The 14878-nt window shown below is 38.1% G+C and overlaps 1 protein-coding gene across 3 annotated transcripts in view; it reads right to left on the bottom strand.

The window, feature by feature from the left end:
* The window catches only part of HMGCLL1 (3-hydroxy-3-methylglutaryl-CoA lyase like 1), a 144091-nt gene extending 129805 nt beyond the window's left edge, over positions 1–14286 (bottom strand). For all 3 annotated transcript variants that reach the window (XM_065885296.1, XM_065885298.1, XM_065885299.1), the window contains exon 1: positions 14179–14286. In XM_065885296.1, coding sequence (XP_065741368.1) covers positions 14179–14286 — 108 coding nt within the window. The remainder of the gene's footprint in view (positions 1–14178) is intronic.
* Positions 14287–14878: the final 592 nt, after the last annotated feature.

Here is a 14878-nt window from a genome sequence, read left to right as displayed (position 1 = left end):
GCCACTGCCAGGTTCCCGGGATCCAGGGACAACTTCCCCGGGACAGCGCACGGCGGGCCTCAGGCTGGTGCAACATCACGCCGGCCTCTGCCGCCGCAGGCCGGCCCCGCACGCAGTGCCCCTCCTTCCCCCATCCCCCAACCCCCGGCCTGAGTGAGCCGGAGGCCCCGAATCAGCGGCTTCTTTAACCCCGTCCTGTCTGAGCGAAAAAACAGACGCCCTCCAGCGACCTACACGCAGAGGCAGGGCCAAATCCAAAGCTGAGCTCCTGTGAGCTGTGAGAACAAAGAAGAGAAAGGGAAATCTCTCCCAGCAGCCACAGAAGCAGCGGATTAAAGCTCCACAATCAACTTGATATACCCTGCATCTGTGGAATACCTGAATAGACAAGGAATGATCCCAAATTGAAGAGGTGGAATTTAGGAGCGAGATCTATGATTTTTTTCCCTTTTCCTCTTTTTGTGAATGTGTACGTGTATGCTTCTGTGTGACATCTAGTCTGTATACTCTAGCTTCCACCATTTGTCCTAGGGCTCTATCCGTCCATGACTTTTTTTTAAAAATTCTTTTTCTTAATAATTAAGTTTAATTGTAATAACTTTATTATACTTTACCTTCGTTCTTTCTTTCTTTCCTTCCTTCCCTCCCTCCTTTAGACAACGAATCACCCCAAATTGAGGAGGTGGTCTCAGGGAGCAGGATTTATGATTTTTCCCCCTTTACCTCTTTTTGTGAAGGTGTATGTGTATGCTTCTGTGTAAGATTTTCTCTGTATAGCTTTGCTTCCAACATTTGTCCTAAGGTTCTATCCGTCCCTTTTTTTTTTTCTAAATATTTTTTAATTCAATAACTATATTATACTTTATTTTATTTTTACTGTATCATCTTTCTTTCTGTCTTTTTTTCCTTCTTTCCCTCCTTCCTTCCTTCCTCCCTCCCTCCCTCCCTCCCTCCTTTCTTTCCTTCTTTGCTTCTTTCTTCCTTCCTTCCTTTCCTCCTTTCCCTCTTTCTTTACTCATACTTCTACTAATTCTCCCTACTTTTTCTCCCTTTTATTCTGAGCTGTGTGGATGAAAGGCTCTTGGTGCTCCAGCCAGGAGTCAGGGCTCTGCCTCTGAGGTAGGAGAGCCAACTTCAGGACACTGGTCAACAAGAGACCTCCCAGCTCCACATAATATTAAACGGTGGAAATATCCCAGAGACCTCCATCTTAACACCAGCACCCAGCTTCACTCAACGACCAGCAAGCCACAGTGCTGGACAACCTATGCCAAACAACTAGCAAAACAGGAACACAACCCCACCCATTAGCAGAGAGGCTGCCTAAAATCATAATAAGGCCACAGACACCCCAAAACACACCACCAGACGTGAACCTGCCCACTAGAGAGACAAGATCCAGCCTCATCCAGCACAACACAGGCACTAGTCCCCTCCACCAGGAAGCCTACACAACCCACTGAAACAACCTTAGCCACTGGAGACAGACATCAAAAACAACGGGAACTACGAACCTGCAGCCTGCAAAAAGGAGACCCCAAACACAGTAAGATAAGCAAAATGAGAAGACAGAAAAGCACACAGCAGATGAAGGAGCAAGATAAAAACCCACCAGACCTAACAAATGAAGAGGAAATAGGCAATCTACCTGAAAAAGAATTCAGAATAATGATAGTAAGGATGATCCGAAATCTTGGAAGTAGAATGGACAAAATGCAAGAAACAGTTAACAAGGACCTACAAGAACTAAAGATGAAACAAGCAACGATGAACAATGCAATAAATGAAATTAAAATCACTCTAGATAGGATCAATAGCAGAATAACTGAGGCAGAAGAACAGATAAGTGACCTGGAAGATAAAGTAGTGGAAATAACTACTGCAGAGCAGAATAAAGAAAAAAGAATGAAAAGAACTGAGGACAGTCTCAGAGACCTCTGGGACAACATGAAACGCACCAACATTCGAATTATAGGGGTTCCAGAAGAAGAAGAAAGAAAGAAAGGGACTGAGAAAATATTTGAAGAGATTATAGTTGAAAACTTCCCTAATATGGGAAAGGAAATAGTTAATCAAGTCCAGGAAGCACAGAGGGTCCCATACAGGATAAATACAAGGAGAAAAACGCCAAGACACATATTAATCAAACTGTCAAAAATTAAATACAAAGAAAGCATATTAAAAGCAGCAAGGGAAAAACAACAAATAACACACAAGGGAATCCCCATAAGGTTAACAGCTGATCTCTCAGCAGAAACCCTACAAGCCAGAAGGGAGTGGCAGGACATACTGAAAGTGATGAAGGAGAATAGCCTGGAACCAAGACTACTCTACCCAGCAAGGATCTCATTCACATTTGATGGAGAAATTAAAACCTTTACAGACAAGCAAAAGCTGAGAGAGTTCAGCACCACCAAACCAGCTTTACAACAAATGCTAAAGAAACTTCTCTAGACACGAAACACAAGAGAAGGAAATGACCTATAGTAGCGAACCCAAAACAATATATAAAATGGAAATAGGAACATACATATCAATAATTACCTTAAATGTAAATGGACTAAATGCTCCCACCAAAAGACACAGATTGGCTGAATGGATACAAAAACAAGACCCTTATATATGCTGTCTACAAGAGACCCACTTCAGAACTAGAGACACATACAGACTGAAAGTAAGGGGATGGAAAAAGATATTCCATGCAAATGGAAACCAAAAGAAAGCTGGAGTAGCAATTCTCATATCAGACAAAATAGACTTTAAAATAAGGACTATTAAAAGGGACAAAGAAGGACACTACATAATGATCAAGGGATCGATCCAAGAAGAAGATATAACAATTGTAAATATTTATGCACCCAACATAGGAGCACCTCAATACATAAGGCAAATACTAACAACCATAAAAGGGGAGATCAACAGTAACACATTCATAGTAGGGGACTTTAACACCCCACTTTCACCCATGGACAGATCATCCAAAATGAAAATAAATAAGGAAACACAAGCTTTAAATGATACATTAAACAAGATGGACTTAATTGATATTTATAGGACACTCCATCCAAAAACAACAGAATACACATTTTTCTCAAGTGCTCATGGAACATTCTCCAGGATAGATCATATCTTGGGTCACAAATCAAGCCTTGGTAAATTTAAGAAAACTGAAATTGTATCAAGTATCTTTTCCGACCACAACGCCATGAGACTAGATATCAATTACAGGAAAAGATCTGTAAAAAATACAAACACATGGAGGCTAAACAATACACTACTTAATAATGAAGTGATCACTGAAGAAATCAAAGAGGAAATAAAAAAATACCTAGAAACAAATGACAATGGAGACACAACGACCCAAAACCTATGGGATGCAGCAAAAGCAGTTCTAAGGGGGAAGTTTATAGCAATACAAGCCCACCTTAAGAAGCAGGAAACATCTCGAATAAACAACCTAACCTTGCACCTCAAGCAATTAGAGAAAGAAGAACAAAAAACCCCAAAGCTAGCAGAAGGAAAGAAATCATAAAAATCAGATCAGAAATAAATGAAAAAGAAATGAAGGAAACAATAGCAAAGATCAATAAAACTAAAAGCTGGTTCTTTGAGAAGATAAACAAAATAGATAAACCACTAGCCAGACTCATCAAGAAAAAAAGGGAGAAGACTCAAATCAATAGAATTAGAAATGAAAAAGGAGAAGTAACAACTGACACTGCAGAAATAAAAAAAATCATGAGAGATTACTACAAGCAACTCTATGCCAATAAAATGGAAAATCTGGAAGAAATGGACAAATTCTTAGAAATGCACAACCTGCCAAGACTGAATCAGGAAGAAATAGAAACTATGAACAGACCAATCACAAGCACTGAAATTGAAACTGTGATTAAAAACCTTCCAACAAACAAAAGCCCAGGACCAGATGGCTTCACAGGTGAATTCTATCAAACGTTTAGAGAAGAGCTAACACCTATCCTTCTCAAACTCTTCCAAAATATAGCAGAGGGAGGAACACTCCCAAATTCCTTCTACGAAGCCACCATCACCTTGATACCAAAACCAGACAAGGATGTCACAAAGAAAGAAAACTACAGGCCAATATCACTGATGAACATAGATGCAAAAATCCTCAACAAAATACTAGCAAACAGAATCCAACAGCACATTAAAAGGATCATACACCATGATCAAGTGGGGTTTATTCCAGGAATGCAAGGATTCTTCAATATACGCAAATCTATCAATGTGATAAACCATATTAACAAATTGAAGGAGAAAAACCATATGATCATCTCAATAGATGCAGAGAAAGCTTTCGACAAAATTCAACACCCATTTATGATAAAAACCCTCCAGAAAGTAGGCATAGAGGGAACTTTCCTAAACATAATAAAAGCCATATATGACAAGCCCACAGCAAACATCATCCTCAATGGTGAAAAACTGAAAGCATTTCCACTAAGATCAGGAACAAGACAAGGTTGCCCACTCTCACCACTCTTATTCAACATAGTTTTGGAAGTTTTAGCCACAGCAATCACAGAAGAAAAGGAAATAAAAGGAATCCAAATCGGAAAAGAAGAAGTAAAGCTGTCACTGTTTGCAGATGACATGATACTATACATAGAGAATCCTAAAGATGCTACCAGAAAACTACTAGAGGTAATCAATGAATTTGGTAAAGTAGCAGGATACAAAATTAATGCACAGAAATCTCTGGCATTCCTATATACTAATGATGAAAAATCTGAAAGTGAAATCAAGAAAACACTCCCATTTACCATTGCAACAAAAAGAATAAAATATCTAGGAATAAACCTACCTAAGGATACGAAAGACCTGTATGCAGAAAATTATAAGACACTGATGAAAGAAATTAAAGATGATACAAATAGATGGAGAGATATACCATGTTCTTGGATGGGAAGAATCATCATTGTGAAAATGACTCTACTACCCAAAGCAATCTACAGATTCAATGCAATCCCTATCAAACTACCACTGGCATTTTTCACAGAACTAGAACAAAAAATTTCGCAATTTGTATGGAAACACAAAAGACCCCGAATAGCCAAAGCAATCTTGAGAACGAAAAAAGGAGCTGGAGGAATAAGGCTCCCTGACTTCAGACTATATTACAAAGCAACAGTCATCAAGACAGTATGGTACTGGCACAAAAACAGAAAGATAGATCAGTGGAACAGGATAGAAAGCCCAGAGATAAACCCACGCACATATGGACACCTTATCTTTGATAAAGGAGGCAGGAATGTACAGTGGAGAAAGGACAGCCTCTTCAATAAATGGTGCTGGGAAAACTGGACAGGTACATGTAAAAGTATGAGATTAGATCACTCCCTAACACCATACACAAAAATAAGCTCAAAATGGATTAAAGACCTAAATGTAAGGCCAGAAACTATCAAACTCTTAGAAGAAAACATAGGAAGAACACTCTATGACATAAATCACAGCAAGATCCTTTCTGACCCACCTCCTAGAGTAATGGAAATAAAAACAAAAATAAACAAATGGGACCTAATGAAACTTCAAAGCTTTTGCACAGCAAAGGAAACCATAACCAAGACCAAAAGACAACCCTCAGAATGGGAGAAAACATTTGCAAATGAAGCAACTTACAAAGGATTAATCTCCAAAATTTACAAGCAGCTCATGCAGCTCAATAACAAAAAAACAAACAACCCCATCCAAAAATGGGCAGAAGACCTAAATAGACATTTCTCCAAAGAAGATATACAGAATGCCAACAAACACATGAAAGAATGCTCAACATCATTAATCATTAGAGAAATGCAAATCAAAACTACAATGAGATATCATCTCACACCAGTCAGAATGGCCATCATCAAAAAATCTAGAAACAATAAATGCTGGAGAGGGTGTGGAGAAAAGGGGACACTCTTGCACTGCTGGTGGGAATGTGAATTGGTTCAGCCACTGTGGAGAACAGTATGGAGGTTCCTTAAAAAACTACAAATAGAATTACCATATGACCCAGCAATCCCACTACTTGGCATATACCCTGAGAAAACCAAAATTCAAAGAGAGTCATGTACCAAAATGTTCATTGCAGCTCTATTTACAATAGCCAGGACATGGAAACAACCTAAGCGCCCATCATCGGATGAATGGATAAAGAAGATGTGGCACATATACACAATGGAATATTACTCAGCCTTAAAAAGAAATGAAATTGAGCTATTTGTAATGAGATGGATAGACCTAGAATCTGTCATACAGAGTGAAGTAAGTCAGAAAGAAAAAGACAAATACCGTATGCTAACACATATATATGGAATTTAAGGGAAAAAAATGTCATGAAGAACCTAGGGGTAAGATAGGAATAAAGATGCAGACCTACTGGAGAACGGACTTAAGGATATGGGGAGGGGGAAGGGTGAGTTTTGACAGGGCGAGAGAGAGTCATGGACATATACACACTAACAAACGTAGTAAGGTAGATAGCTGGGGGGAAGCAGCCACAAGGCACAGGGATATTAGCTCGGTGCTTTGTGACAGCCTGGAAGGGTGGGATGGGGAGAGTGGGAGGGAGGGAGACGCAAGAGGGAAGACATATGGGAACATATGTATATGTATAGCTGATTCACTTTGTTGTAAAGCAGAAACTAACACACCATTGTAAAGCAATTATACCCCAATAAAGATGTTTAAAAAAAAAATAATAATAATATATTATATCCTTGAAAGCTGCTAAGAGAGTAAATCTTAAATGGTCTCAGCACAAAAAAAAAAATGGTAATTATGTGATGTGATGCAGATGCTAGCCAATGCTATGGTGACAATCATTTTGCAATATATGAATGTATCAAATTTGTATACCTTAAACTTACACAATGTTATATGTCAATTATATCTCAATAAAGCTTGAAAAATAAATACACAAATTGTTACTGTCAACAGTTTGCATATTACCTGGAATGTAACCACCTCAAAAGCTTTGTAATATGGTAAATGAATATATTTTTTCAATTCCAATTATATTGCAAAATAGGTGTTTTTTTAATATTTCCCCTGTTATATTAGTAATTTTTTAACTAGCTTGTTCAGAACAAACTTCTCACAGAGAACCAGAAAACCTGGTGAAAATATTAGTGAAAAACACTTCTTTGATAGCCTTTGGAGTCTCCCAGGGAGGGTGTACTTCAGTGGCCAAGATACTCGCAGAAGAAAAACACAGAGGTGATACCAAAATTCAGCATGAACTTTCCTTTTGAGGCATTCGCCAATTCTATGCAATCAGGTGAGAAGCTGAGAAGAGCATCAGAGCTTCCAGGGGTCTTAGAAGTTGGAGAGGAAATATTTTTGAGTTCAGGTTCAACAAGGAGAAGACATTCTGGTAAACACTCTAGGCTTTTAGTTAGAACCCCTGGAGAGCAACAAAATAAAAGTAAGCGTGAATAGAAAAGACAAGCCCTCACAAATGAAGTAAGTCCAACCTTGAATCAGCTAAACATCTGATTGGCTTAAGGTAAGCTACCCTTGCACTTATTGCCTGTTAGAAGCAAAAGATAATCAATCCTTCCTGCACCTCACACCCATCGGAATGGCTATTACCAAAATGACAAGAAATAAGTGTTGGTGAGGATGTGGAGAAAAGGGAACCCCTGTGCAATGGGAATGTAAATTGGTGCAGCCACTATGGAAAACAGCATGAAGGTTCCTCAAAAAATTAAAAATAAAACTATCATATGATTCAGCAATTCTGCTTCTAGCTATTTATCCCAAGGAAAGGAAATCATTGTCTTGAACAGATATCTGCACCCCCATGTTCATTGCAGCACTCTTTGCAATAGCTAAGACGTGAAAACAACCCAAGTACCCATTGACAGATGAATGGATAAAGAAAATATGGTGTGTATATCTACACAAAGGCATATTATTCAGTCATAAAAAGAAGGAAATCATGCCATTTGCTACCTGATGGACCCTGAGGGTATTATGCTAAGCAAAATAAGCCACACAGAAAGAGACAAGTACTTATATGTGGAATCTTAAAAAAAACAAAATTAGATACAGAGAACAGACTGGTGGTTGCCAGAGACAGGGTGTAGAGGGTGGGCAAAAGGGAGTGGGGGGAAGGTAATCATTTCTGGATGACTCAGAGCCTCAAATTATGTCTATAACATTTTCATAACAGGTGTCTAACCTAAACTGAAAAATTAGTAGGCATTGCAAGAGGAAAGATACATGAAAGAGACCCACTGGAGATCTGAATATTGGAGTTACCAGACATGGAACTTAAAATAACTGATAAGTATTCAAGAATTCTTGATAAGATGGAGAATTGTGGCAGAAAGCTAAAAATTGGTTTTAAAAACCATATAGAAGTCCATTAATTCAAAAATATAACTAAAATTAAGAACTCACATTAAATCAGCAGCAAATTAGACAAAGCTAAAGAGGGTATTAGTGAAATGGAATAGGTGAGAAAAAATATTCAGACTGAACATGGTGAGAAACAAAAGATAAAAAATACAAAAAATGAGTATATGAAATAAATGGGTCACAAGGAACATTCTAAGATTCTTCAAGCTATAGGTCCAAGCTGGGGGGTGGTTAAAAAAGAGACAGAAGCAATAGTTGAAGAGAATTGATTGAAAAATTTCCAAAACATATGGAAGCCAACAAGCATCAAGATCCAAGAAGTGCTATGAATCATTATCAGATATAAAGAAACTACCTGTAGACTCATCATAGTCATACTGTTGGAAACCAAAGATAACAAGAAGAGAATGAAAGATATATTATCATCAAAGAACTAAAAGTAAAACTAACAGCTGATTTCCCTCTGGTTTGTCTCTGGTTTCCATTTTATCTGTTGAGAAATCTGCATTTCGTACTGCTGTCATGTCACGTATTCTAATTCTTTATATGGAACATATATTTATACTCAATATTCATTATATTTATGCACATTGCACACGTATATACATAAATGTAATTCAAGCAAAGAAAAACTGAAAGAAATTATCACCACCAGATTTTTACTAAAGAAAGTATTAAAGCAAATATTTCTAGTTGAAGGGAAATAATTTCAGATGAAAGAATGGAGATGAAGAAAGCAATAAAGAGCAAAGGAAAGAGGAAATATGTGCATAGGTATAAATGTATATTGACTATAAATACATATTAAAATATACCATATAGAAAATTAATATATACAACAATAATATAGAAAGCGAAGGCAGTAAAGGGAGTTAAATTATCATATTTTTAATAAGTTGTGATAGAACTAATTTATATAATATTTTAATAAGTCAAGGTTGTACGTTGACATCTTATAGGTAGCAACTACCAGTACCATAAAAACAGTACATAACTAACAAGCCAACCCAAGGGAAAAATGAATTTTAAAATTTACATAATTTCAAAAGAAGTCATAAAAAAGAGAAACAGGGCAGTAAAGGACAAAAGAACACCTGAGACAAACAGAAAACAAACAGTGCAATGGTATTTTGGTTCCTTTCTGAAAATTCCTCCCCACTCACTCTAAGGTATTTTGTAAATGTACTAACAGCTTCAGAGTTGTAAACTGAAAAGCATATAGTTACTTTAATTTTTTAATTAAATTTAAGCAAAAATATTGTACATTCCAATTAAATTCAAGTGACGGTTTAACACTAAATACTTGGAATCATAATATTTGCTGACAGCAAATGTAACTTAAAGGATCAGGATATAATGTAAAATAACTATAAATTTAATCTCACAAAGTCTACAATTTTGTCTTTAAAAAACTAATATATTTTAAGTGTTGTTTATGATAGAATTTAGGTCCTTAGGAATTTTATTGCTGTAATGGGGTATTAATACATGAAGATATTTAGCTACTGCTTAAGCAGCACTTGGAAATCAAAGAAGGACTACTTTACAGGGAACCTAAATTTTAATCCAAACTTTAAACCACGAGTTAAGCCAGCTTCATCATATCCATTTTAACAGAGACAAATATAGAAAATAAGACAGGCCCTAAGAGATAGCTTGAACCATAGAAGGATCAATTTTAACCTCCTGGTCTATTAAGGAAATCTGAAAAACCAATGCCATTAGTTACAAAAAAAAAAAAAAAAAAGAGAGGAAGAGAACTAAAGAATTTAATTAGTGGAGCTGTGGTCGTGCAAGCCTTTAATTCACATTGACCCATTTTATGTTTGGTAATAAATTGCTAAACTTCAAATGTGTATATTTGTACTTACACACACACAATATTTAATTTTATCTTAATAATATATTGGTAGCAGAAAAAGGGCTAGGTTTTGAATCTTTCTATTGACTAGCACAGTATTCTTTCAAAATAGAGCACTCTGTCTGTCCCAACTGCAGCCAAATTATTTCAAAACTTAGGGGTCCTGCCCATGATTCCCTCTGCCAGATTTAACAGTGGAGAAATAGTTAAGCTCTGTGAATCTTTTAACAGCTTCCAGAATCCATTTTCAACTCTTGCCCCATCAAAGTATGACTAGATTCTATAAAAAGATAACACACAACCCAAACGTCCATCTACATATGAATGGATAAAGAAGATGTGGTATATATATACAATGGAATATTACTCCACCATTAAAAAGAATGAAATAATGCCATTTGCAGCAACATGCATGGAACTGGAGATTATCATACTAAGTGAAGTAAGTCAGAAAAAGACAAATATCACATGCTATCACTTATATGTGGAATCTAAAAAAAAATGATACAAATGAACTTATTTACAAAACAGAAATAGACTCATAGGCATAGAAAATAATCTTACAGTTACCAAAGGGGAAATCAGGGTGAGAGATAAATTAGGAGCTTGAGATTAGCAAATACAATCTACTATATATAAAATAGATAAACAACAAGGTTTTATTGTATAGCACAGGGAACTATATTCAATATCTTTAAATAACCTAAATTGGAAAAGAATCTGAAAAAGAATAGATACATATGTGTATGTGTAACTGAATTGCTTTGCTGTACACTGGAAACTAACACACCATTATAAATCAACTATAGTTCAATAAAAAAAGGTAAAACACAAACAGTAATAATACCCATCTAACAGCACTAAGACCAAACTTTATTGACACCTGTCTTAATTCTCATCACTTTGGCATTCACATAACAAATAGTTAGCATTTTATTACAATGTGCTAATCATCATTTTGGACCCTAAAAAGTGCAATGAAGGATTTCACGTTCCCCATAAATCTGAGATGCTTATGCCCTAGAAGGAAAAACATCCATTCATTTGTTCATTCAACAAGTATTCATTGGCCATTAAAAACTAATCAGACATTTTGTTCATTGCTGAGGATTTTGTGGTGGAATTTTTCCTTACTTTTATGATACTTAGAGTCCGGTAGGGAATTAAACATAAAATGATCACAACAATAAATGTAAAATTCACATTATTTGTAATGAACAGTGCAAAGTAAGATAACAAGAAATGCTTGCCTTGGGAGTCTGGGAAAGATTTCATGAGGAAGCAACATTTGAGTTGAGAGCTCAAGGTTAGTTATTTGAAAAGAATCTTCCTAGCAGAGAGGAAAACAGGTAAAGATCATGTTTCCAGAGGAAAGATGATTGGAAAACTCAAAAGAAGGACACAGTGGCAAGGATAAGAGAACATAGCTTAAGAGGATGCTGCAGAGAGATGCAATGAAGAGATCACCTGAGGCTTCCAAGAACACATTAAAGATTTTGCTTGCTATTCATTCCTAAAAGCAATGAGAATTCACGGAAGGTTGTGAAACGGGAGAATAGCATGATTCTGTGCAAAACAGAGAACTTCTCCCAACTAGCTGTAGAAACAATAGGTTGAAGGATCGCAAGAGTCTAGTAGTTCATTGGAGAGAGAATGCCACTTTAAAATTGATAGCAGCAGTAGAGTTGGAAAAACAGATGGATCTGTGAGAAATTCAAGGTAAAATTGCAGGACTTAGTGATACTTTGGTTATGGGGGAAAGAAGGAAAGGAGCTCTTGGTTTGTGCTTCCAGGGCTGAATGAATTGCAATGGCATACCCTGTGATAGGAAATTCTAGAGAATGTCTGGGGTTGGAAGGGGAAGAAGAACGTGATTCCAATTTTGCAAATGTTGGGTTTGAATTACTTTTGAGATACCCAAGTGATGATGTCAGGTGAGCAGGTGAACATCAGGACTGGAGCTTAAGAGAGAGATGGTAATATGAATCTGGAAGATATGGGTATACTAATAGTAAGAGGAACTGTGAGTGTGCATAAAAAGTCATGAGGAATCTGAAGATTTACCCCTGAGCCAGTCTAGTTCTAGCCTGAGGAACCAGAGAGGTAGGGCTTAAAGCAGCAACAATGTTGTTAAACACAAGCCAAAGAAGAAGGTAAATTTCAGAGTGTGGTGTCATTGCTGCTGTGTATTCAATAGGACATGACCTAAAACATTACCATTTCACAACACTGGAACTAAAACAGAACTATGCATAAAATGCCATGAGAGCACAGAAAAAGGCTAGCAACTCTGGAAGGAGAAAAGGGTTGGTCAAAAGAAGTGATATTTAAGCTGTGTCTGAGGAATAAATAGGAGTTTCTCACTAAAGCAGTCCAGGGTTAAAACAGCAATGTTTGGAGAAGGTATTGCTATTTCTCCAAAAAGGAACAAAAAGTCTTTATTACGCTGATGAGTGTCCAAAAACCCTATTCCCCGCATTCCTAGATCAGTCATCCTAGTCATTTTCTTTCTTTTTTTCATCCTAGTCATTTTCAATTACCCTGTTTCCACATCCCTGCAAGGCAAAGTAGACATCCTCACCTAGCAGTCTAGCCTCTGTCATGTTCCCCAAAGCCCACAAAATTAGAATATGGGGGTCGCGGGAGAGAAAAATAATATTAACCCAGCAACAGAAGTCATATAAAGTCTCAGACTTCGGGACTGGAAGGTAAGGATTCCTGATTCTGTAACAGAGTGAATATGAAGGTTATATTATCTTTACAATACAAAGATCAAATGAGAAAGCAGGAAAATTAAATAGAAGACAAGAGAACATACAGGAAGATAAAGAATTATTTTCCCTTTCTTGATTGTCAGCAACAGTCTTTGAGTCAGATGACCAGGGCCATCTTTTAAGTAATGAGGAGCAAAGTATCTTTTAGAGAATCCACAAACGCTGAACTCCAATCTGTAGAACTAAAATTACAATGTCACATATTGATACATTGAACTGAAAATACATTAACTATAAAACTATAGAAAAATGGATGCCTAATATTAGAATAGTTGATTTTAAAACACAAATTTAAATTATGCTTACCCACTAAAATATTATGCTTAATACAAATTATTATTTTGTACATAGATGAATCAGTAATAAACATTTTTGTATCCACCAAAATTCAAAAAAATAATAGCTAAACCCTGAGTCTCCCTCCCTTTTCCCACGTTTTCACATTCACTTAACAATTATCACTGTTATTCCTTTGTGCAACTTTAAATTTTAAGCTCTTTTAAGGGAAAAGTCTATTTCTTTATATAGATTTTCTTCATTTACTTGCCATTTCCGGTTGAGAGTGCATTAAATCGCAAGTATGTGGATACTATACTCACTTGCCTAATAATTGTCTTAAAATGGGCTTTCAGGAATCAACATGGGAATACATTTTGGACAGAAATCGCTGTTATTTACCTTTTTTCCCCAGCTTGTTCAAGTGTGTTGAAGCATAAATACATTAGGGATAATTAATGATATGACGGATGATTTCATCCCACCGTGTTTTCCCAACCTTCTGTGTTGGCTTTGTTCCTTTTTCCGCCTCATATTCTGACAAATTCGTCGTCTTTGTCACACAATAATCAGGAGAAAACTGAAAAGAAGGGCGCTATCCTCGGAGGAGTGTTGTATATTACGACTTATCCCTTCCAAGGGAAACACAGAGAAGGAACAGTTTCCTTTAGGCGACCTGCACGTGGCCAAGATAGGGATTTTAATGGGTCTGAGCCGCAGGGGTGGGTCTGCAATTCACCCCAGAGAGATGATGGGAAACCTTTTAAAGGGTGAGGTTTGACATTACAGCACTGTCGCAGGAAGGGCCCAGGGTGAGAGACTACACGAGAAGGGGAGAGGAGGCCTGGGGGATGACGAAAGAGGGTGGGGACCCCCTGGGCCGCGAGGTGGTACCTGCGCGGGCTCGAACGCCCCTGCCACTGAATCCCCGATCCAGAGATGCTCCCGGAGAAGTTGTTGGTAGCTGAGGCAGTGCTTCACCGCGGATGGCACGTTCCCCATGGCCAGGTCCGGGGCGGCTGTAGGCGATGGGAGAGAGCGGGGAGGAGAGAGATGCGGGCCGGGCGCGCGCTGCGGTCCCGCGCCGGCCCCCGAGCGCGCCTTCCGCCTCCCGCGCGCGCTGAGCCCGGCCCCGCTCTGTGTACTGCAGCGGCGCCAAGCCGAGAGCGCCCAGAGCAGGGCGCGCGGGAGACACCTGCGCGCACGCGGGCCACCCGCAGCCGAAGCGCGGAGGAGATATTCCCAGCATGGCGCGCCTGCCGCTCTGCACCCAGCAAGTAGGGCTGATCGCATCTGCACACGCCCCACTCACCGGCTTCTCACCTGGTTCAGAATCCACAGGAAAGAAAGGGTTAGGTCTCCATCAAAGGAAGAGGGTCTGCGTTTTCTTGTCTGGCAGTTTGCTCATTCCCAGCCTTTGGCGTCCACTGTACATGCGTCTGGCCTTGAACTCACTTGAGTTTATCTTCATGACAATAAACTTGACATACGCACACAGATTTAAAAGATAACCAACAAGGACCTACTGTATAGCGCAGGGAACTCTGCTCAATATTCTGCAATAACCTAAATGGGAAAAGAATAGATGCATGTA

Source organism: Phocoena phocoena, chromosome 10 (assembly GCF_963924675.1).
Source record: "Phocoena phocoena chromosome 10, mPhoPho1.1, whole genome shotgun sequence".
Classification (NCBI taxonomy): domain Eukaryota; kingdom Metazoa; phylum Chordata; class Mammalia; order Artiodactyla; family Phocoenidae; genus Phocoena; species Phocoena phocoena.
This window is presented reverse-complemented; position numbering and strand designations above follow the sequence as displayed.